Source organism: Populus euphratica, unplaced genomic scaffold (assembly GCF_000495115.2).
Source record: "Populus euphratica unplaced genomic scaffold, PopEup_1.0 scaffold615.1, whole genome shotgun sequence".
Lineage (NCBI taxonomy): Eukaryota > Viridiplantae > Streptophyta > Magnoliopsida > Malpighiales > Salicaceae > Populus > Populus euphratica.
The window spans coordinates 75,853-100,704 of NW_011500485.1; the positions used below are offsets into that span (position 1 = coordinate 75,853).

Genomic DNA, 24,852 nt, shown 5'->3' on the forward strand with positions numbered 1-24,852 from the left:
ATTATTTTTGTCTTTTTTTTTTTAATATATATACATATAATTTAAAACACCATGCATCTTTAACTCATGTAACGAGCTTTCAGCTAATGACTCCTAGACCAGTTGGTCTTAGAGCATTAGGTGTTAAGACACCCCTACGAGCTTAGCAACTCGGGTTGCAGATACTGATATGTAGATAGTGCAATGTTTGATTAAAAATACAGCTATTGACACACCTCCCATTAACCCAAGACTGCCTCCCGCATACACTAAATGAATCTTTCTCTCAGCTAGTACTTGACCAAGATGATTTGCTGATTCTAAACACTCCTTTTCTTTCCCAGGACTAGATCTACCGAAAACACAAATAGTTCTTATATGATGACCTGATTAACTTGCCATTTCTACACACTTTTGTATTTGTTGAATGTATGGGTTGAGTAGAAATGAAAGGAAGGAAGAGAGGATTTTATAGATGAGAAATAAAAAGGGCAATCATATCACCTATATATAGGCCAGCTGGAGTCTTACACACACACACACTCTCTCTCTCTCTCTCTATTTATTTATTTTTGAAAAAGCATGTTTATGTACAGGTAGTTGTGATTGTGGCTCATATCTTCCCTTGGTTTTATGTCCAAGAATGGCTTAAACGCCCTCTATGGGTCGGGGATAGGCTTCCCATCCAGTTTTCTTAAAAACTGGCAAACAAGGTCTTTTTTAGTCAGATTCCCGAGACTAAGTCGATTATGTTTTTTATGAAATAGTGGCCATAAATCATGAATTGCACGATGTATATCTCCACTAGGATGCGTCTCAAGAGTCAATAAAAGATTATCTAAAGACTCCATACTTAGGCCATCCTTAATGAATTGTATTTTATCTTCACGGTTTATAGATACCATTCCTAAAGAATGACATTATACATTACAATTCCATCTAGCACATCGATGACAAACTTTCAGTCATTTTGCACGACGTTTCTTTGCAAAAGTGTTTTTACCTGTTCCAGGCATGTGTGAAATGAAGGAGTTAGAGGACTCACATGATAATCGGACCTTTGCTTCAATCAACCAGTGAATATCTTCAGGAATTCCATGATTCATTAACAATCTCAATCTTACACATCTAGCACGATAAATTTTTGTAATCGCATTCTGAGGCAGAGTGGGAAAATATTTTTTCAATTTTTCAAAATTAGTGTCCATTTTCAAATGAGAATTGGAAGAGAGATTCAAAGAATTGCACAAATATATATACAGATATCAGTTATTGTGGGAAACTGAAAGAACCGACTTAAGTCACGGAGTACCGTTGTCCGCCATTTGACCGGGGTGAGAGAAACTAGCAAAAATCATTAAAAAAGAAACACAAAAATAATGTGAGAAAAATAAAATAATCAACCTTTATCTATAAGATCATTCAAACCAGTTGATTCATTTTCACTAGGAAAATTGTCAAAGTAAGCTTGCAAACGATATCCATTTTCCTTAAAAACATTGTCATTCATTGAATTCTCAATATCACAGGCTCCATAAGGATTGCTCCATCTTGATCTTAGCTCTCTAGGGAATGCATAGAGTTGAGAATTATAAAACAAAACTTTTTGACCAGTATCAACTTTTTGATAATTTTCACAAGTTTTGCAGAATTCATGCGTGTCTTTGAACATGGTGGACTAATAAAATCTATTTTGAAAAATAACTCCCACATGCATCAAAATGACAAAGTTTAATGACACTACTTACCTCATTGTCGGGAATGAATCTTTAAAATATTTGATCGGGATAATATTTGAATAAGTTAGGGTCATTATAATAAAAGTTCTTCATTTCGTTCAAAAACTTTTCTTTGTCTCGGGTACTCCAATCAGCTGGCAAATCTTCTAAAGCAAGAAAATTGATATTTTTATTATACCAAGGCATTGGACTAAGAGAAAGTAAGGATTCATCAGGAAAGTAATCATCGATCAGTGTGATGTTAGATGTCCAATTTGTTGTAACTGTTGACAAAAGATTCACATCAACATTTTCGGTGTGTTTTTCATCCGTGATTTCTTCCTCAGAATAAATCATTTGCAAATATTCAGATTCATCCAACTCATTTTTACTTAAAGTAGATTCAAGTTGATCATAAACTAATTCATTAATATGATTTACTTCTTGTAAATCATTATCATCTCCAGGTTGCTTGCAAATGTTGAAAATATTCATCTCCAATGTCATGTTTTCAAATGATAGCTTCATCAGTCCATTCCTACAATTAATCAATGCGTTAGAAGTTGCAAGAAACGGACGTCCTAAAATAACAGGAAATGAATTACATGCTTCAACAGGTTGTGTGTCCAAGACAATAAAATTCACAGGATAAATGAATTTATCGACTTGTACTAACACATCTTTAATTATTCCTCTAGGCACTTTTATAGATCTATCGGCAAGTAAAAGAGATATAGAAGTTGGTTTTAACTCACCTAGATTGAGACTCTAAAAAACTGAATATGGAAGTAAATTCACACTAGCACTGAGATCAAGTAAGGCTCTTTTAATTTTCTGCTCTCCAATAAAGCAAGAAATTATAGGACAACCAGGGTCTTTATATTTTAAAGTATTATTGTTCTAAAGAATAACACTTACTTGTTTGGCTAGAAGGGCTTTATTTTCCACATTCAGTTTCCTCTTCACAGTGTATAGATCTTTCAAAAATTTAGCATAAGAAGGAACCTGTTTAATAGCATCCAACAAAGGTATATTGATCCTTACCTGTTTGAAAGTTTCAAAGATTTCAGAGTTGTGATTGACTTTTCTTTGTTTGGTCATGACTTGAGGAAATGGAAGTGCTAGCGGAGAATCAGTCTTTTCTTTGCATTTTTCAGATTCAACCCCTTCCTTACCCTTAGAGATTGACTCATCATCTTTCTCATAAGGTTCAAGAGAGGGTTTTTCAATAACCTTACCACTGCGAAGAGTAGTGACTGATTTGACTTGATCCATGTGTTGGCTTCCAGAACTACTTGCATTTGCATTGTATTGCCCCCTGGGATTTTGTTGTGGTTGAGATGGAAACTTACCTTTCTTTTGGAAACTGAGAGCAGATATCAATTTTGCAAGAGTATCTTTAAAATCTGTCATGTTTTGAGTAAGTTGAGTATTGATTGTCTCTTGCTTTTCAATGAATGCATGCAATGTTTCCTCAAGATTTCTTCTAGGAGGTGGAGCATAAGGAGGTGCATATCCATGAGAATTTTGGAAATTATAGTGTGCTTGAAACGGTGGTTGTGAAGTTTGTGCATTGTTGTTCTCACTCTTCCAACTAAAATTTAGGTGATTTCTCTAACTAGGGTTGTATGTTTGTGAGTATGGGTTGTGGTTGGGCCTTTGAAAACTGTTTAAAGCATGAGCTTGTTCATGGAGACATTCCTTAAAAGAAGGGAAGGTTGGATAGTTATTGGTTAAGTGTTCATTTGTTTCACATATTTGACACACAATATTTTCAACAGATTTTAATTTACTACTCTTTTTCAATTCTAGTGCCTCGACTTTTCTAGCTAAAGATGCAAACTTGGCTTGGAGGTCATAATCTTCCCTAAGGTTGTACATACCTCCACTAGATGTATGAGGTTGAGTTTTACTCGGTGCCTCATATGTACCTGCGGTGCCATAATTTTGAGCATTTTCAGCTAATAAGTCTAAGTACTCCATTGCTTCATCAGGGTCTTTATCTTCAAAAGTTTCATTGCCCATCAATTCAATCTTTTGCTTATCCCTTCATAAAAATATGAAATCAATCTCCATGTTTCAAAACCATGATGAGGGCAAGTACTAAGCAAGTCTCGATACCTATCCCAACATTGGTAAAATGTTTCTCCTAGTTTTTGAGTGAAAGTGGTGATTTGTCTTTTGAAAGAGTTTGTTCTATGAGATGGAAAAAACTTTTTTAAAAATTATTGTTGTATTTCATCCCAAGCATGAATAGATCTTAGTCTCAAATTTTGTAGCCATGTTTTAGCTTTATCTTTTAATGAAAAAGGAAAAAGCTTTAATCTGATGGTGTTCATACTACAATTTAAATTATTATATGTGTTGCAGACCTCCTCAAATTTCCTTAAATGCAAGTATGGATTTTCCAATTCTAAGCCATGAAAAGAAGGTAAAAGTTGAATAATGTCTGGTTTAAAATTAAAATGAGATGCATCGGGAGAAAAAACTATGCATGATGGTGCACTTGTTCTTGTGGGATTCATGTGGTCTCTAAGTGTTCTAGCACGATTATTCTCATTATTCTCATTATGAAGTGATTGATTATCTTTTTCGGCCATATTTTCTGAAAATGATGAGGATACCCTACAAAGTCTACCACTTAATGTATGTGACCACACTCTCATGCACGTGTAGAAATAGAATAAAAGGAAGAAAAAAATAAAAGAAGAAGAAACAAGAGAAAAGAAACAAAGTTATATACAAGAAAAGTGAAAAGAGAAAATAAAATAAATATTATAATTTATACAAAACTTACCTCCCCGGCAACGACGCCAAAAACTTGACACGACTAAAAGATTGATGTCTTATCCCAAGTGCAGGAGTGTCGAAGTAATAAATAACCAGGCAAGACCGGGGTCGAACCACAGGGAGGTTAATTATACAAATTATAAATAATAATACAATAATAATAAAAATAACAACAACAACAATAATAATAGTAACAACAACAACAACAACAACAACAACAACAACAACAATAATAATAATAATAGTAGTAGTAATAATACAATAATAATAACAATAACAACAATAACAACAATAATAGTAATAACAGCAATAATAATAATAATAATAATAATAATAATAATAATAATAATAATAAAAAAGAGGGAGAAGAAGAAGAAGATGATGATGAGAACTTTGAGATGGAATATTAACGTAAAGATTTAACAACGATAACAATAAATATCAAGGTTAGAGGATTCATTAATGGCATGTCAAACAAGTATAATATAAACTCTAATTAGTCAATTGAAAACCACACACAAAGGAGGTTCCAATTAGATTATAGATTATTAACATGATTACATTAGTCATCTTATTTGATTAATAACTTGTAAATCTCATCAAGCACTCATGATTATAACTTATGTTAACAACAAATCAAGTTTCTTTCATAGCTGAGGTGTCGGTTATACCATACAGTATGAACTATGAAAGTGCCAAGCATTTATTGTACCAAGTGTTATACAACATAATTCAAGATTAGTCATTTAACAAGCAAAGTATTAAAGAGTGAACAAGATAACAAATATAAAACATGTTAGTATCAAACGTTAAAGTCCATATTAAGTTTACACTATCCTTATTCTTACACCATTAGTGTAACCTTTTCACCTTGACATAATAAACTTAGCTAGATATAATGAAAGAAAGAAAAATAAATAAACAAAATAAGAACATAAATAAGATAAAAGCTAACTAAGTAAATGAAAGGAAATGAAAGGCATAAACTTAATATTAATGAAAGCAAAGCATAAACATTACAAAAAATACAAAGAGAGAAAACAAGAGCATGATCTTGATCTGTAAACCAAGATTTCTAAATGCATGGCAAATGCCTCCTTTTATAGGCCAAAATTGGAAACTATTGATTTGATGACTAATTGATGAATGGGTGACCAACTCTTGACTTGGTGACAATCCTTATCTTCTCTTGTCTGCCCAAAAGTCATTGATAACGTCAAAATTGGAGCCACTTGAAAATATGAAAGTTGTAGAAAATTGTCTCAGCTTTCTTGTGTAAAAACATCAACTCATTTGGACTTCTAGAACTCTAGATATGGGCCAAATACTGAACAGTGCTTGGGCTGAAAGACAGGTTCAGACTTTTTTGTTGTTGCTATAATTTGGACTTGAATGGTCTTTTTAGATCCTAGGCTCCACATGAAAGTTGTAGGCCTATGTCTTACCTTTCCATCCATATAAAGTAGACCTAAATATGAGATCTACAACTCTAGATATGATCCAATTACTGAACAATGTTCTGGTTTGGACTGCACCGACATTTCTTTTCTAAGTTTGGCCATCTCTTTGTCCTTTCAATTTCAGTTTTTAAATTCATCAATCAATCCTTTCATTTATGTGATAGGCCTGCATTTGAAATGAACATTTACCATAAATTAAAGGTATCTTATATTATTAGAGATATTATTATAAAACATGCTTTAGTTAAGAAGTTATTGATACTTCAAGTGCAAAATGATGATATAAAACCTTGATAAAAATACACTTTTAAGTATCAATCACGTAGTGATATGTAAAATCAATATTTCTCAATAAATCGTTGAGTGGTTTTAAAAACAGTGAGCAATTTTTGTTCATGTGGAGGATTATTGGAAATTTATTCAAATAACATGATTTAAACAAATTATAGGTGAATAAAAAATTAATCCCAAAGAATCCTTGACTTTCTTGCTAAAAATAACCTTGGTTTTTCTTGTTTTTATTATTGCTATATGGTGGTTAATCAAAGGTTGATGATGGTGGGAATTAATTTTTATTAACTCTTCAACCTTTTTAGTTTTCAAAATTCACTATAAAAAAAATGAAGAAAAAGTTTCTAACTTAAAGTTTTGAGTTTTTAACATATTCTTCCTCACCTCATATTTTAATGTTTTTTTCCTCACTTTAAACTTTGATTTTCCACCCTAATCTGAAGTTTAGGTTCATCTTACTGAGATATATTTGAGTTTCATATTCTTTCATTCAAATATTTTGTTTAAGTATGCATCTAAACTAAGATGGTATTGTTGAAATCTTGGAAGAGATGTTATAAACATCCTAGCAAGGAATAAAGCTTTAAGGACATAATTCAACCTTGACAATATCAAATGTTTTATCACTTTAAAATGCTTGAACAAGTAAATACTTTTTTTTTTAATTTAAATATAGATATATTTTCATTACTAGTATGTTTGTTAGAGTTTTGAATTAATGTTGATTGCAAGTAAGGTTGTTTAAAAATAACCAAAAAAACATTAACTAATAAAACAAACCAAGAAAAGAAACCAAATTAACCAATTAGAAAATTAAAAGAACTTTCAGTTCAATTCAGTTTTGATTTTAAAAGTATGAAACTAATTGAATTGGATTGATTTAGTTTAAAGTTGAACCCTCAAAGCAAACCCAAGTATGAAAAACTAATTTTTCTGTGAAACTCTATTCCCCTAATTTTCTTTCCTCATGCAACCACCCTACCCTTCCCTCTTTATCTTTATTGTAATAGACTTAACAATACGATTTGATCAATGCTAAAAGATCCTAACATATGCTTTTAATTTGAGGTTTTCTTTTTTTTTATGAATTCTACCAAAATTTCAATAAAGTTTTGTTTGTATTTAGAACCTTTTCAATTCAAGGTTTACATTTATAGTTTGATGACTTTACTTAGCTTTCTCTAAAAATCCCTCCCGTCCTTTTTCTCTTTTCAATTCAAGGTTTACATTTATAGTTTGATGACTTTACTTAGCTTTCTCTAAAAATCCCTCCCGTCCTTTTTCTCTTTTCAATTCAAGGTTTACATTTATAGTTTGATGACTTTACTTAGCTTTCTCTAAAAATCCCTCCCGTCCTTTTTCTCTTTTCAATTCAAGGTTTACATTTATAGTTTGATGACTTTACTTAGCTTTCTCTAAAACTCCCTCCCTCCCTTTTTCTCTTTTCCTCTTATCTTTTAGTCAAGGGTAGTTGGTCATTTATAATTTTGCATGCTTTAATATGTTTTTTCTTTGATTATCCTTATTGTTAATATCAAATTATCCCTTTGCTTTTTCAAACTTTATCCAAATATTTGGTTTTCTATTTTTTCCACGTTAAAATATCAATTTTAACCTAATCAAACTAGTTCGGTTTGAATAGGTTTTTGATTTGATCCAAGTTATTTTTTTAAAAAATTATTATTTCTAATTTAGTTGATTTTTTATATCCAAACTAAACCGAACCAAGTCATAAACACTCTAGTTGCAAATTTAATTATATGGTTAAATTGTTTTTATTATATTTATGTTGAAAGCATGTTTTCATAAATTATATTTTTATATGCTTATAGTTTTAAATATGAATTAATTCTAGGTTTTTGCTGGATATTTTTTATTTAATGTGATAAAAACTAAATATATTTGCTCATTAATATAATATATATCTATAAACTTTGATTTACAGTAAAATACCATGAAGTTTTAGTTTATAGTTTGTAGTTTAAAGTTATAGCTATAATTGTAACGTAACGTAAGTGTAATGTATTATTAATTTAGAAGAAAGAATTGCACATTTTGAGTAACAGTTATTAAAGTAGCCCAAACAGGCACGAAGCCCAACTCACTGCCTTCCACAGCACGCCTGCATCTCCAGCCCCTTACTCTCCCAAGTCTTTAAGGACGGACAGCACTTCGCTGCTCTAAACCCATCGAGGAAGCGAGCTAACGAACACACAGTGAGAAAGATAAAAAGATGGCAAGGAGGCGGCTATTATTGATGTTAAAACCTTTTGATGTTTACCAATTTGGCCAATCAAATGGTGGCTCTTCCATCACCAATTCTCAGGTAACAACCATATGTACATTACAGTAGTAACACCACCACTTTTACTCTCTCTATTTTTTTTTACAGAATATTCAGAGCTCACTCACTATTCATGGTTTCTTCACTTCAACCCTCTTAAATATTAGCCATTTCTTTTTGGGTTCTTCTCCCTTGTCTCATTTTCATTTTTCTTTTCTGTTATAACATTTGGCTTAACCTTGATGAAGATACTCTGTTTGATAAAATGTCAAAGTTGATATTAGCGTTTTTTGGATTGTATTATTTTCATTGAGTTTGACATTTACTGCTCTTATTTAGCTATTATATCTGTAATAGTAGATGACTATAAATCAAAATACTTAATTTTTATGTTTCAATGGAAGAATTCTGTTCATTCTCAAATTTGATGGCAGCTTGCTAGAAATTTTGTTGGTCAAGGAATGTTTGAAGGAACCATTTGATCTAAATTCTCAGCCTCTTTTTTTTGGTCATTTTCTGTTTTTACTAATCATGTAAAGGTTTCTTCGATGTTTCTTCCTTAATTTTGTGTTGGAATTATTGCAGGCTTTTCGTTATCTAGATAACAGGCGTAAGGTTCACAAGGATGCTGTAAACTTCTGTCAGGATATTTTACGAAAGAAATCAAATATTGATTGGGAACCCATCTTACGTACAAATTTGTCACAACCAATTCGGAATTTTGATTTGGTTGTTACTGTTGGTGGTGATGGAACTCTTTTACAAGCAAGTCATTTCTTGGATGATTCAACTCCGGTTCTGGGAGTGAACTCAGATCCCACACAAGTCAAAGAGGTTAGTTTATTTGTCAGGCTGAGCTTAGAATTGTGTTCATTATGTCTGCAAGGATTTATTTAGATTCTCTTCTTTTTTCCCTTGATGTTAAGGTGTGTTCTGGATGTTCAATTACAGTATGCTCTTTGGTGTAGGTGGAGAAATTCAGTAATGAATTTGATGCTACTAGAAGCACTGGCTACCTGTGTGCAGCAACTGTCCAGAGTTTTGAACAAGTAAGAAATACCAACGGGGGTTAACGAATGGAAATTAAAGAAGCAGGCATAGACAATAAATGTGACTCTGATAATGTATAGGCTGTGATTATAAGTTTTGGGTATTGATTAAAGGACAACTTAGTAGCCATGTAATGTCCAGTTAAATACTAGCATTTGTGCTAACATGGATTGATCACTAGGCAATCCTGATCACTAGGCAATCCAGAAAGTGTATCCAAGACCTGAAACCTAACTTAATTTTACTAAACCATTTTTAAAAGAAGCATCCTGACTGGATTGCTAGTCATTAGAAGGCTTTCTCCTTGGAGAAGAGATTTAAACACACTTTCATCTTATAATTTGTAATCTTGAGATGGTTGTACTCTCATTTGAGTTTATGTGCCTGTACTGTTATCATTTTTTTATAGCATGTATTTTCTGGAATGGTGTCATCTGTTCTTATAATATGTATTACCTAAATTAGCAGAAATCACCAAATTCTTTTCATAGTAAGTAATTTCCTTTGTTCATCAATCATGTTGATTTTTCTCAGGTGCTAGATGATATCCTAGCTGGTCAGAAAGTCCCTTCTAATCTGTCGAGAATATCATTAAGTGTAAATTCACAACCGCTGTCTACTTATGCCCTCAATGACGTATTGATTGCAGACCCTTGCCCTGCGACAGTTTCACGTTTCTCATTCATGTAAAGATCTGGCATTGAGCATGCTTTGATTACAGCATAGTATGTTGATACGACCTATGTTGAACCTTTGTTCTTGTTGTCAGGATTCAGAGGGGTGGTGAATCGTGTGGCCCATTAGTGAACTGCCGATCAAGTGGTCTCAGAGTCTCAACTGCTGCTGGATCAACAGCTGCAATGCTCTCGGCAGGTGGATTTGTGATGCCTGTTTTATCCGAGGACCTTCAATATATGGTGAGAGAACCCATTTCACCTGGAGCTGCAATCAGGTTAATGCACGGGATAATTAAATCCGATCAGTCCATGAAGGCCTCATGGTTTTCCAAGAAGGGAGTAATATATATTGATGGTTCTCATGTTTTCCACTCTATCCAGCATGGGGATACCATTGAAATGTCTTCCAAGGCCCCGGGCTTGAAAGTTTTTTTGCCTCAAGATTAACACAGAGGACATGTGAACAGGGAGTGTAAATACCTGAAAGGACAGAAATTTTGCATGCATGATAGAGGTCTTGTAATTTTGTAGGGAAATTATATTTCTCTTATTGAGAAGTCAAAAACGCAGGATCTCCATTTTCCCTTGTGAACCCAAGCTTGTGCCGGCCCAGAGAATCAACTGTGGGAAAATTGTAACTCAAGGCCCTTGTATCAAGCAAGATGCTGTTCTCTGTTTTAAATCATGTACTCTAAATAACGACAATGAAGTGAAATTGCTTGAAAAATAGAAAAGAAATGGCATTGAAATACGTTTTTATTGACCAATTAGAATTGACTCTTAAGATTTGTAACTGCCTAAATGGTCCAGCCGTTCTTTCATAGCAGACAGGCACAAAAGTTGCAATTGGATCGAGAAATCCAGGCTCCGGAGGAAAATGCTAATATCATTTCAGTATTTCCTAGTAGAACCTGAATCCTCTGTTAAACTGGTCAGAGAAAGCAGAGGATGCTACTGTTACAAGAGCCACGCAAGAGCATCAAGAGTTGCTGAGGTTCAAACACGTGTGCCCCTTTAAGCTAGCGCTTTGACAACTTCTATGTACCCTTTTTAATTATATCAAACAAGAAATCCAACAGTATAATTGCTATTTCCATGTATCTGTTGGCATGGAAGCCAAAATCTACGCTTGCATGATATCAGGATTACAGTTTCTTGTTTGTGCCACGTCATCATTCTTCTCCTTCCCTTTTTTTTTTTCTTTGTTTTCTGGAAGACAGGAAAAGGAAAGGGAAGACAGAAAAAGCTTCTCAGGACTGTTCTGAAACCAAGCAGTCCGGCGAGTGCAGGTAAGCTGCACGCCTTGCCTTGTAGCCTACAGCCTGAAAAAGAAAATATAAAAGATAAATTAATCAGAAATATCAAATATCTAGCAATTTGAATCAAAATACAAAGATTGGGCTACGCTACTGCGAAGTCTGGTTAATGAACAGTCCACCACTTACGTGAACATCTGAGGGCGGCTACGTGAAAGTTGAGGGCGCTTTATCGGGGATAGTATCAAGTTCCTTAGCGTCATTGAGGGGTTGCCAGATCCAGCTCCAAAGGAAGGGACAGCACCAATTCTTCTATTTCCAACATCAACTGGCATGGCTGCCTGGTTTGCTGGTGAGCCACCACGGATTTCAAAGGGACCAGAATTCGAGCTGTTTTGTCTTGCCGGCCATATATCCTCCCGAGGCCCTGGAGTTGAGGGAGTGAAAACCGTCCAATCTGCATAAATTAAGTCAACTAATTTTGGAGATGCTTAACCAAAATGCATTATTAAAAGCTATAGCGTGACAATGACAAAGCAAACATTTCCATTGTTGCAAGCTTAACAAGGACTTTAATAATCAAGAAACATTTTAAGGCACCACAAGGAGCCTATGCTGTCCTATTGCCATTATAAAATGAAAATGATTACCTTTACGGATAGGGTCTCTGTTATCCATCATGGTAGCTGCAGGGTTTGAGAACAAATCAGGCTCATTTCTTGAAAAGAAATTGTTTGCTGGTTGGATGGCTGATCTTTTATTTGACTCGTACTCGCTCCTCAACTGATCATACATTTCATCAAGTTTCCTCTTCTGCCTAGTATAGAAAGTACCAGTGTTTATTACGATCCAGGCTTGCATCATAAGCTGATAAAGTAATTGAAGGCTTTGGACAATATATAAACTGACCTGGCTTTCTCAGAAAATTTCTCCTGGAGCTCTTGTTTATCCTTTGACAAGCTCTCAATCTCTTGTTCCATCATATGGCACCTTTTGGCCATTTTCTGATATGCAGCGTGCAGCTGCTCCAGTTTTTCCGTGAACTTTTCTTGCATGGACTCACATTTTTGCCGGCACTGAGCTACAATTCTATTCATCTTGTATTGCATCTCAAGTTCCCTTTGCCCAGTAAAAAACATCACGCTTCTGTATGCACTTTTCATCACTGGGGTCATTTAAGGAAGATGCAAGGATTAAAAGGCTGTTTTTGCACGTTTCCCAGTGAATGCTAAGAACCATTCTGCTATTCAGTGTGGTAATTCTCCCAAATGAAATAGAAGAATTATGAGTACCACCAAATAGTCTTATCATTTCAAATTTTCTACTTGCATTCAAACTAGTAGTTGATGGATTTGAGGAAAAATTGTATTAACTTAAAAAGGATACATATCTGTGGAGATATTCCAGCCATGGCCATCTGCAAGAAATTCATTATGAATAAAAGGAAAAAGGCAACCAGTAAAATAAGAAATAGCAATGTCTTGACCAAATAATGATGCATGTTTAGATTTCACTTTAATAATATGTAATAGAAGAAGCAAGATATTCGTAATATTCTAAGCTAAGTCCTTTCTTACATTTATCCATTCATCATTTGGATTGATCTCCACAGGTTTCATAAGGCTGTAAAGAGGAAACCAAAATTGAAAGTAAAATCAGAATACCATGAGCAAGAAACATGAGTAAAGATTACGCATATCATTAGTTCATATTAGAGGTGTTCATATTAGAGGTGTTCAATAAAATTGACAGATATAGCTGTAAATACTGAAAAATATATTGAATTTTTTAGTCCCAGTAAATTCTTTAAAATCATAAGAGCTTCATATATTAAATTCAAGGAAAAGTCAAATAAATTCTATTTGTTAAGGAACAATTCCAAGCCACAACAAGCATTTCAAGGAATAAGCATTTCCATAAAGCACTCACCTCTTAGAGAGCACTTGATCACAGATTGGACAGGCTGCATCATTATTAAGGATCTTGTTTGCATCTTAATGACCGAGAACCCTCAGTTTGGTGCTGAGACAAAAAGTCCGCGCAGACCCAAAATTTGCATGAAAACCACCAATTTTTTCGAGTTCAAAAAAAGAAGTCTTATTATTCAAATTCCTGAAACTCCTTTCCGATTCTCAAATTTTCTCGGCGTCCAAACGGAAAACGAGAAAAAAGATGACGCGCAAACAAACGGAATTGAATTGATATGTTTTCCTGAAAATTACACTCCTTAGCGTTCTCCTTAATGAAAATCACAAATCAACGACTGAAATCGTAAAGAAACTAGAGATTACAAACATAAATAAATTATATGGAGATCTAAAACGCGAGCAAAGTGACCATCGAAATTGCAAAGCAGCAGCAATTGCTATTGATAAATCAAATTTATACGTTTATTCGGAAACAGTGAAATGTTATTTGAAGAGACACGAATCCCTAACCTGAAAGAGTTCTGGCTGGAAACGTTTCTTCTCTTCTCTTCTTGGCTTGTGGTGTGGGGGTTTTGAAGGAGAGAAATGGCGGCAAGTCGATTTTCTTTTTATTTATTTCAAATTATCACACTTCTCTCTCGTTGCTCTCTCTCTCAAGCAAGGAATTTATTATTTGACGCTTCTCCTTTATTTCAAAACGGTGTCGTTCTTCATGTAACTCTTTTAATTTTTTAACATTAAATAGTGTTAAAAAACCTAAATGAAAAAAAAAAAGAAATTTATTGTTCTGTTTTTTCTCCTAAATAAATTTGGTTTTTTTATATATATAATTTATGTATAGAAAAAAGTACATAGTGGTGCAAAAAGTTAAGACAGAGATTACAGAATATCTAAATTATGATTTTTTCTATGGTATTGAAACAATAAATTCAGGACCAATATCTAATTAACATATAATTGTCCTATATCAGGTCAACCTACCTATTATAACAGGTTAATGTTATTAGCTTAAATCATGCTAGAAATAATAGAAAAATTTGAATAATTAATTTAACAATTGACTGTAGTAACTTTTTAATTTAAAAATGGTAATTCATTTCTTTCAATTTAAAGGATTTATAGCTTTTTTAAATAGGTTTCAATTTACAAAAAATTAAAATTATGGAACCATCCATAAATCATATAATAAACTATAAGGATGGTTTACATAACCAAAATAAAAAAAATAAATTTTTTTTAGCGCAAATAGGTTTTTACATTTTGTTTTCAAAAGTTAACTATAAGGATGGTTTATATAACCAAACACACGACGTACAAAAAATAAAAAGCAGCGGCACTAGCCTGGAAGATGATTCCCTCTTCTTGACTGCTGCCATTATTGATCTAGTCCACAAAGCAAGTTAATTAACTAAGCTGGTGGTGATGGATCATGGAATAAAATATTTGCGCTATTAGTTAAAAGCATTATCAAGACTTACCTTCTCACACTGCCCTGAGTAGCTAGTATCGTCTTCCACCATTTCTGGGAGCATTCTCCCTTCTAAGCCTTTTACCATATTGATGGGCACTGTCTTCAACCATTTTCACAAACCATGCAGCTTTTCTTGCTCTAAATACAACATATCCTATAGAGACTCCAAAGACAAATCCACATCCATAACCCATTGCTACAGCTTGCCATCCAAATCCCTCTTCAAACACTGAATCTTCTTTCTCGAAGTTTGACGGAGGCGGTTGTTGCCCCTCGTCTTTGTTGCATTTTACTTGCAAGGGAAACCCACATAATCCCACGTTCCCTTCGAATGAACCTTTTTCAAATGTATTGAACTGCTTACCTAGAGGTATGGGTCCCTCAAGTTGGTTATACGAAAGGTTCAGGACTTGAAGAAATGTTAAAGCTACCAGTTCCTGAGGAATCCTTCCAGCAAGCAGATTTGAAGAGAGATCCAACGACTCCAGATTAGTTAAATTCCCCAATGACGGCTGGATACCACCAATGAGGCTGTTGTGAGAAAGGTTGAGCTGTTTCAGAGATTTAAGCTTCCCGAGGGACTCTGGAATCTTTCCCGTGAATTTATTGCAGGATAAATCAAGTGTCGTGAGCGCAATTTGAATTTTAGGAAACACAGTCTTCGAACCTTTCCATGCCAATTGCACAGAAAAAACATAAGTAGTAGATACATTTTTTGTCCTCATGTAATCCATATCCTGATCAATGCTCATCATGGCTTTGAAGTTGTTGAAATACTCTGTTGGCAAAGGACCACTCAGGCTGTTGTTGGATAGGTCAAAAATCTGTAATTTAGAAAAAGAGTCCTCGACAGTTGGACCCTTCAAATAACCATGGAGTTTATTTGACCTTAGAATAACAACCTTCAACTTTGGAAGCGTTTCTAGAAAGGAAGGGAATGTGTCATCAATCATATTGTTGCCAAGATCCAGAAATTCTAAATTCACACAATTGATGATGGCTGATGGTATCACCCCATTCAATTGGTTGCCATTGAAGTTGAGATATCTCAAATCGTTCCCTTCTGAATAGATTGAAGGGATATTGCCGTGGAGATTGTTGCCACCAAGATGCAACACTAAGAGTCCATCACTGAAGTTTCCCAAGCATTGTGGGATGAATCCACTAAAGCCATTGTTGGACAGATCTAGAATCTCTAAGAACTTCAGCTCGCAAATGACAGAAGAGATGTTCCCAGTCAGTTTATCATTGGAGGAAAGCCTAAGAAGTCTCAAATGTTCAAGCTTGAAAACTGAAGGTGGAATCTGGCCATACAACTTGTTGAAACTAAGATTGATATATTGTAATGAATTACAAAGGAACGGACTTATCTGGCCATACAATAGGTTATTGTTCAAAAGAAGAAAATGCAATGAAGGCATGGAAAATAAGGAGGATGGAATTGTTCCATTGAGCAAGTTATGGGACAAGTCGACAATGATTAAACTTGAAAGCCTACTTATTTGTGATGGGATGCGTCCTATCAGTTGATTATTAGATAAAAGTAGTGCGGTTAGATTTGAAAGCATGCTTATTTGAAATGGGATCAGACCTATTAGTCTATTGTACGAGAGGTCCAACCATTCAAGCTGTGTGAGTTTAAACAAACTATCCGGAATTGGACCCATAAAACTATTGTTTCCAAGATGCAAGTACTTGAGTTGCTTAAGTTTTCCCAGGGAGAAAGGGATTTGACCACCAAACTGGTTACCTGCAAGTCCCAACTCAATGAGTTGAGTGAGGTTACCAAGTAGATCCAGGTTCGAGCCAACAAAATTGCACCCACTAAGATACATCTTCTCCACGGACTTCAGATGACTGATCGAATCTGGTTCCAAATGAATTGAGATCCGCGTATATGACAGATCCAAATGCGAAAGAGCAGTGCTCAAATTGTATTTCGGAAAAGAGCCAGTCAGTCCCTCGTTGCTCCATAAATCGAGCCATTGAAGGTTTGATCGGCGAAATAAATTATCAGGGAGTTCCCCTTTCAATCCACAACGCCAGAGTTGGAGAGATGACAAAGAAGAAGACAAGTTCATCAAGGAACTGGGTACCACCAAAGACATGTTCACTCCACCCAAGTAGAGTTCTCTCAGCTGGGTCAGGTTCTGAGCAAGCTTGTTGAAAGAAATCGGTTCCAGCATCAGCTCCTCAGAGTTGGAAGAGAGACCAAGGGACACCAATCTGGATAGATGGGAGATTTCTGGGGGAACTTGGCCTGCAAAATTCGATGAATTTAGATTTAAATGCGTCAAATGCAAGAACCGACCAAAGGATGATGAAATGACAGAGCGATTGAAGTCATTGCGAGAGAGATCGAGCTTCTGAAGATGATGAAGGGAGAAGAGAGTGCTGTTAGAATGGAGGGTGCCATAAAGCATGCTGCAACCAAGGTCTAGGCCAATTACATGGCCAGTTTTCATGTTGCATGTCACGCCATCCCAAGTGCAGCAATCTGTACCCTCTTTCCACAGCACTTTCTCGGGTGGATAACATGGAAACGTAGGTGGAGAAGAAGGCATGGGAAAGGAATTTTTGAATTGGAGCAAAGCCAGGCTCTGGTCACCGGGGCATAATTGTACTGAGGAGGAGATATTGGAAGAAGAATGAGTAGGTTGGGAGTGCGAATGGAAGAGAAGGAGGCAGATAAATTGAGCGAGCAGCAATGAAGATCCCATCATTCCCTAGAAGTGCTCTTCTTAGAGATTAAAATGCGGAAGTAAACTTAGATTGATGAGAGACTTCTATTAGAATGTAGTCTATATATATAGACTTCCGGAATGCATGCTTTCCCTAATATTTAAATAATCAATTTTATATGTACTAATATTTGCACTCAATTTGTCCTAATAAATATTAATATTATAGCATTGTAAAGGGATCTTTGATTTTTAATCTGTTTCGATTTTATAAACTCTGTATTTTTTTCTTTTTCTAATCAAAACTTTCTCTTGAAGTTTTCACATTGTCGAGTAGTACAACTTTTAAATTTTTACTCTTTTATTTGATAAAGTGTTTGGAAATATGTTTGAATTATAATTCAGAAAATTTTAAATTTTTTTGAATTGTTTTTTTTTTAATTTTAAAATTGTTTTTTTTTAATTTTAATTTTTTTAATATGTGTTAATATCAAAAATAAATTTTAAAAAATAACTAAACATTATTTTAATATATTTTTAAATTAAAAATTTTAAAAATAATATTTATCATATTTTTAAAGGATTTCTCACATGTCATTCATCTGGATTTTACTTGTAATATTTTTTTTTTAACTATATCATTTATTTTAATTGATGATTGAATATTTTAACTAGTTACAATGCTTAAGCAGAGTTTGCTTTTGTGGTACCATTGTGTTAGAAAAACAAAATTTGTTAAAAAAAAAATTATTTTACTTTTTGAATTATTTTAATATATTAATATTAAAATATTTTAAAAAATAATTATCACTGCAATATTAAACAATACTATAATTTTTAATATTTTAAATAATCTACTTGCTAATTATTTTACTTATTCACACACGATCATTTTATCACGTTTATCAGCAGACCAGTCAGCATCGAGGCTCGTCGGGTCAAGTTTCCAAGCGTAAAGCAACAAATTATAATATTTGGAATGAAGAAAAAAATAACTTTTTTTATAAAACAAACAAGACTTGGTGCATCTAATTTCCAGGATGGGCCGCCTCAATTATGATGACTTTAAAACGTTTTGACATTATTCTAATCCAAGTAGATATTTAGTTGGTTATTAGGAGCATTCTAATCCAAGTTGAAATACGATCCACGCAACCACTTGTTATTAGTTGGTTTCCATGTTAATAAATAGTTTTCATACATACATACAACTATATATATATATATATATATATATAATTTTTAATTTAAATATTATAGGTTTAATTATTACTATTACATCATGAAATAAATAATAATTATATTAAATATTTTTTATTATTACATTAAATTATCTATAATTTTATCATGTACAAAATTTATTTAACAAGAACTATAGTTTTCTTAGTTTCTTAAAAGCGTAATAATATAAGATAAAATATCATTAAGAACAAAATTTAAATTGCGATTAAATTCTGTAAATGTTACATGATCAAGCGATCTTCTTCTAATTTTTTGAATAAAACACAATTAAAAATAAAAATAAAAATTGAATTTTTTTAACTAAGTCAGACTTGATTCAGTACATTTAACTTGGTTTTTTAAAGTTTTGTGATTTCAACATCCGTGTTTTGATTTACTAACGGATTTTACCAGTTTTTATAAGTAATTCTATCTTTTTAAATTTTAAAATTTAAATGTTAATTTTATTGTTTTTTTAATATATGTATTTTGTTAGTATATGTACATGTTTTATTGTTATTTCTCAAACAAACTTGTAATATATGAATGTATAATTTTATACTTATTATGATTGTTTTAGATTTTATAAAAATGTATTTGTTTGTAAATTGTTGAAACTTTATTGAATTACCGAATTACATGTGTTGTTTTGAAATAATTAATAGCTTATTTAACAGGTCTATTTTAATTTTTATCAATGGTACTACGAACTTGTAATTTTCATAAATTTATATGTATTAATTTGTATGGATGTTGATAATTGATAATAAATATTTAATATTTATGAGAAGTTGTAATTGTTTTGTTGGATAATCTAGAGGTAAACCAATATTTCTGTAAATTTATTTATCTAACATAGTTAATTAATATACATGTTGTCATCATAATTTCATAGAGGTTTGCTAGAAGTCATAGATGATCGTTCATGGATGTATCGAGATTCACCCCAAGGATTGCAGAGGATGGATTATTGTAACGAGGTTTAAGGTTTTATTAATTTCACAACATTTATTCCTAGAAATTTTACTAGAGGCAATATTAGGTGTCCATGCAAAAAGTGTCAAAATAAAAAAGTATCTGTATCCAAATATTGTAATGATACATCTTTTAGACGAAGGGTTTATGGAAAATTACTGGTGTTGGTTTGCACACGGAGAAGTATTTGTTAGTAAGAAGAGAATGGGAGAAATGATGGCTAAGTCAACTGTAAGTGTTAGCAACGTGCATAAAGCAGCAAATGACAACACTAATCCTTACAAAAATATAGTTATGGATGCAATGAGAATGAATTAAGGTAATGTTAGTCAATGTCCAATTGTAGAAGAAGAATCTAATGCAGATGGAGCTAGATTTTTTAATTTGTTGAAAGATTTTGACAAACCATTATGGAATGGCTGCACAGACCACAGTAAATTATTAGTTGTAGCACAGGTGTTCACTATCAAGTCAAATCATGGGTTGAGTGAGGCTGGATATGATAAAATTATTGAATAGGGATAAGCATTTTACTTGAAGGGAACATGTTGATAGAGAACTTCCACGTTGCGAAGTCCATGATGAAACCCCTTAATTAAGGATACTAAAAAATTGGCATGTGCCTGGATATAGAAACTAGTAACGTGTTTTGATGGATAAAATAATGAGAAAAATAATAAAATATTTGTAAGAAATAAGTGAGGTAATAAAAATATATTATAATAAAAGATAGCGCAATGAAAATGGTAGGACTGAGGATGTAAGTACTAATTAAAAATCAATGACATTACTTTAAAACGGTAATAAACTTGATAAATAATTAAATGTGAAAATTTTAAAATAAATATATTCCAAAATAATAAAATAACCTTAAAGGTTTAAAAGGATAATTGATATAAATTTATGTGAAGACTAAATAAGAAAATCTGGATTATTGATGAAAAGTCATTAATTAACTAATTTTCTATTAGAAAGCAAAGCTTTCAATCCAATCATCGAATTGGAATGCAATTTTGTATAAAGTCTATTGATATGTTTTCCTATCTTGGTTAAAAATCTCATCCCAATCAGAGTTCAGCAAAGACTAGCGATTGAAGCAAAAATAAATTGGATATTTTACATGAAAAATAAAATAAAACATATAAAGGCATAAATGAGGGACAAAATTACAATTAGATGAAAATGAGCATTTAAAAAAGTAAAGAGGCCACTAGTTCAAAAAAAAAAAAGTGAGACAATTGAGAAAATTCAGCTAGAGAGAAAAGTGTAGATTTTGAAGGAACCAATAATACTCTAGTGACCATATCTCTTGAATCCAATGTCGGATCATGCTGAGTTTTGAATATATTGTTCTTCTCACACTCCTCAACTAACTTATTGGAGGGATATAAAAGCACACAATCTATTTGATATAAATCATCATTGGAATGTTCATAGAAATTAAAAAAAAACACACTTACAAGGCAATTTTGGTTGCCAACCGAGTCTCTTTCTTCCATCGTTGGATCATGTCTATTTTTGAATATATGGTTGATTAGTACTTAAAAGTGTATTTTTATCATGGTTTTATATCATCATTTTGCACTTGAAGTATCAATAACTCCTTAACTAAAGCATGTTTTATAATAATATATCTAATAATATAAGATACCTTTAATTATGGTAAATGTTCATTTTAAATGCAGGCCTATCACATAAATGAAAGGATTGATTGATGACTTTAAGAACTTAAATTGAAAGGATAAAGAGATGGCCAAACTTAGAAAAGAGATGTCGGTGCAATTCAAACCGGAATACTGTTCGGTAATTGGATTATATCTGGAGCTATAGATTCATATTTAGGTCTACTTTATATGGATGGAAAGGTAAGACATAGGCCTACAACTTTCATATGGAGCCCAAGATCTAAAAAGGTCATTTTCAAATCCAAATTGTAGCAACAACAAAGAAGTCCAAATGAGCTGAATTGTTTACATAAGAAAGCTGAGACAATTGCCTACAACTTTCATGTTTTCGAGTGGCTCCAATTTTGACGTTATCAATGACGTTTCGGATAGACAAGAAAAGATAAGGATTGCCACCAAGTCAAGATTTGGCCACCCACTCATCAATTAGTCATCAAATCAATAGTTTCCAATTTTGGCCTATAAAAGGAGGCATTTACTATGCATTTAGGCATCTTGGTATCCAGATCAAGATCATGTTCTTCCTTTCTCTCTTTGTATTTTTTGTAATGTTTATGCTTTGCTTTCATTAATATCAAGTTTATGTCTTTCATTTCCTTTCATTTACTTAGTTAACTTTAATCTTATTTATGTTCTTATTTTGTTTATTTATTTTTCTTTCTTTCATTATGTCTAGCTAAGTTTATTATGTCAAGGTGAAAAGGTTACACTAATGGTGTAAGAATAAGTATAATGTAAACTTAATATGGACTTTAATGTTTGATACTAACTTGTTTTATATTTGTTATCTTGTTCACTCTTTAATACTTTGCTTGTTAAATAACTAATCTTGATTTATGTTGTATAACACTTGGTACAACAAATGCTTGGTACTGTTATAGTTCATATTGTATGGTATAACCGACACCTGAGCTATGAAAGGAACTTGATTTGTTGTTAACATAAGTTATAATCATGAATGCTTGACAAAATTTACAAGTATTAACATTAATCGAATAAGATGACTAATGTAATCATGTTAACAATCTATAATCTGATTGGAACCTCCTTTATGTGTGGTTTCCAATTGAATAATAAGAGTTTATATTATACTTGTTTGACATACCATTAGTGGAATCTCTAATCTTGATATTTGTTATTATCATTGTTTAATCATTACATAAATATTTCATCTCAAAGTTCTCATCATCATCTTCTTCTTCTCCTTCTTTTTCTTTATTATTATTATTATTATTGTTGTTGTTGTTGTTGTTGTTGTTGTTGTTGTTGTTGTTGTTGTATTATTGTTATTTATAATTTGTATAATTAACCTCCCTATGGTTCAACTCTGGTCTTACTGGGTTATTTATTACTTCGACACTCCTACACTTGGGAGAAGGTCTCAAACTTTTCATCGTGTCAATGGTGTGCCTAGATGTTGCCTTCATTCTAAAACGTAGAGATTAGAAATGCACTCTCCAGCAAGGTGTTGTTCATGTTAAACAGTATGTCATCCATTTTTAGGTTAGCTCGGTTTTATTTAGATCTAGGGAGACCCAACTGTTGGAGCATTCTGATTTTAAGATATATGGTGCATAACTCTATGATCTATATTCTGACCATTTGGTGCAAAACAATAATTAGAGGTTCATGACGTATTGTTTTTTGAATGTATTGCTAGTTTTGGCAAATATTAGTAAGCTTGATTAAATACATTAATGAAATTAGAATTATGTTGGTGTAGGGTTTATGGAAGATGTAATGGTAAAATATGTTCTTATTATTAGTATTTTTATAGATTAATTGTGTATTATTTATATAAGAGGAATAATGATTATTGTGTAAGAATAAGAAGGAATATTGTTATATAAACATTTTAATTGAATAAAAAGCTAACTTCTTGGTTGTGTGGTTATGAATGGGGTGGAACCATGAAGAAATTGAAATGAAAGAAATTTGAAAAATAAAACATATTTAAAGCTAGCCATAAGTATATTTTTGGCAAATTGATTAGTAAATGAAGAATGTTATGAATTCCAACTAGTAGGGTGAAATTATTGTTGTTGTAATGATATAAGAATATTAATTGTTAAGGTTTGTCATATATGTTTAATCGCACGAGAAGAAGGTGAAAACAAATGAATGGTTCATCATTTTATTGGATTAATAATGTTAAACAAGGATAATAACATATATAATGTGTGTAAATAAATAAATAATAAATGGAGAAATCCTAAAGGGATAACTTTCTCTATTTTGGCTGAATCTTGCTATATTGTAAAGGTAAGGAAATTGTTTGAATATTTTATTTTAGAATTGATTTAAATTTATAATTTAATGATGCTAAACAACTTTAGATAATATTGCTTATGCATGAAAATAAGTTGAAAAGGATTTCTAGGGGATGAAAATCCTCATTGTCTAAAATTTTAGCTATAAAAAAGAGGTTATTGTGATTATTGATTTTGAGTCTTAAAACTAAATAATTTGGAGTTGATTTCTTCATGAAAGTTGTATTTCTACACTTCAACCTTTTATAGAGACAAATCACGCACAAAAATGAGTTTTTTTTTTTTAGCTTAGTTTTGATTAAAACACTAGATAGTCTTCTAGGTTGGTTAAGTTAAATCAATCAGAATTAGATAATTTTTAATCTTTGCTTGGAATTGTTGTTGAGCGATGGTTTTATAACAAAATTATAAGAATGAACATAAACATGAAAATGAGAAAGAGTATAGGATCCTAAGGAAATTCATTGTGATTGGTTTAAGAATACTATTTAAATGAAAATCAAATAAAGTTGTGATGTTGGTTGTATTGTTGATAAAAACTAAATCCTTGGTGGTACAGAGGAAGCTGTAGGGACTAGACGACACATGCACATACTCAATACGTGCATCACACCTTATCTTTTTAATTTGTATAAACTTATTGATAAACATTACAATTTATTGTTTTATTACTTTGATAATATTGGAATGAATATAAGTATCTTGCGTGCTTTGATATGTATCGACTAGTTATGATATAATTGAAAAGGATATGAGCATCATATAAATTGATATGTATCAAACTTGTCATAATATTGTTGGAATGAATAAGAGTACCATACATGCAATGATATACCTCCATTAGTCAAGATGATGTTTGAATGAATATGAGTACCTTGCATACATTATTGATTAATACTTAAAAGTGCATATTTATCAAAGTTTTATATCATCATTTTGCATTTGAACTATTAATAACTCCTTAACTAACATATTTTTTTTATAATAACATATCTAATAATATAAGATACCTTTAATTTATGGTAAATGTTCATTTTAAATGCAAGCCTATTATATAAATGAAAGGATTGATTGATGAGTTTAAAAACTAAAATTGAAAGGACTAAGAGATGACCA

General features: G+C 32.3%; 3 protein-coding genes across 6 annotated transcripts; 1 reads left to right on the top strand and 2 right to left on the bottom strand.

Annotated features, from left to right (window-relative positions):
• Nucleotides 1-8,211: 8,211 nt before the first annotated feature.
• On the top strand, nt 8,212-11,016 carry LOC105114973 (NADH kinase-like). Its single transcript, XM_011011718.1, has 5 exons — nt 8,212-8,564; nt 9,108-9,356; nt 9,491-9,571; nt 10,107-10,258; nt 10,342-11,016. Exons 1-5 carry the CDS (start codon nt 8,472-8,474, stop codon nt 10,694-10,696), a joined length of 930 nt encoding a protein of 309 aa, XP_011010020.1. The 5' UTR covers nt 8,212-8,471; the 3' UTR covers nt 10,697-11,016.
• Nucleotides 11,017-11,272: 256 nt separating this feature from the next.
• LOC105114972 (E3 ubiquitin-protein ligase CCNB1IP1 homolog) lies at nt 11,273-24,852 on the bottom strand. Of its 3 annotated transcripts, XM_011011716.1 has the most exons (9): nt 24,840-24,852; nt 22,916-22,919; nt 13,435-13,504; nt 13,083-13,128; nt 12,892-12,922; nt 12,415-12,670; nt 12,156-12,322; nt 11,695-11,962; nt 11,273-11,571 (listed from the first exon to the last, which is right to left on the bottom strand). In XM_011011716.1, the coding sequence occupies exons 4-9, from the start codon at nt 13,122-13,124 to the stop codon at nt 11,565-11,567; spliced, it is 771 nt and encodes a 256-aa protein (XP_011010018.1). In that variant the 5' UTR covers nt 13,125-13,128; nt 13,435-13,504; nt 22,916-22,919; nt 24,840-24,852; the 3' UTR covers nt 11,273-11,564. The 3 variants fall into 3 exon arrangements, with proteins under 3 accessions (XP_011010018.1, XP_011010019.1, XP_011010017.1); XM_011011717.1 differs by lacking the exons at nt 22,916-22,919; nt 24,840-24,852 and having other exon boundaries at nt 11,695-11,932; nt 13,435-14,194; XM_011011715.1 differs by lacking the exons at nt 22,916-22,919; nt 24,840-24,852 and having other exon boundaries at nt 13,435-14,194.
• On the bottom strand, nt 14,678-17,767 carry LOC105114971 (receptor-like protein 12). Of its 2 annotated transcripts, none has more exons than XM_011011713.1 (2): nt 15,002-17,767; nt 14,678-14,799 (listed from the first exon to the last, which is right to left on the bottom strand). In XM_011011713.1, exons 1-2 carry the CDS (start codon nt 17,625-17,627, stop codon nt 14,711-14,713), a joined length of 2,715 nt encoding a protein of 904 aa, XP_011010015.1. In that variant the 5' UTR covers nt 17,628-17,767; the 3' UTR covers nt 14,678-14,710. The 2 variants fall into 2 exon arrangements, with proteins under 2 accessions (XP_011010015.1, XP_011010016.1); XM_011011714.1 differs by having other exon boundaries at nt 14,733-14,816; nt 14,912-17,765.

Excerpts from the sequence above, each read along its gene's own strand:
- LOC105114973 (XM_011011718.1), top strand. The coding sequence starts at position 8,472 with ATGGCAAGGAGGCGGCTATTATTGATGTTAAAACCTTTTGATGTTTAC. Across the intron at positions 9,357-9,490 it reads ATCCCACACAAGTCAAAGAG|GTGGAGAAATTCAGTAATGA; the intron begins GTTAGTTTATTT and ends TCTTTGGTGTAG. Across the intron at positions 9,572-10,106 it reads CTGTCCAGAGTTTTGAACAA|GTGCTAGATGATATCCTAGC; the intron begins GTAAGAAATACC and ends GATTTTTCTCAG.
- LOC105114972 (XM_011011716.1), bottom strand. The coding sequence starts at position 13,124 with ATGAAACCTGTGGAGATCAATCCAAATGATGAATGGATAAAT. Across the intron at positions 12,671-12,891 it reads TGGAATATCTCCACAGATAT|TGATGAAAAGTGCATACAGA; the intron begins GTATCCTTTTTA and ends AAATGACCCCAG. Across the intron at positions 12,323-12,414 it reads AAATTTTCTGAGAAAGCCAG|GCAGAAGAGGAAACTTGATG; the intron begins GTCAGTTTATAT and ends TTTCTATACTAG.
- LOC105114971 (XM_011011713.1), bottom strand. The coding sequence starts at position 17,627 with ATGATGGGATCTTCATTGCTGCTCGCTCAATTTATCTGCCTCCTTCTC. Across the intron at positions 14,800-15,001 it reads TGTGAAAATGGTTGAAGACA|TCAAGAAGAGGGAATCATCT; the intron begins GTGCCCATCAAT and ends TAATGGCAGCAG.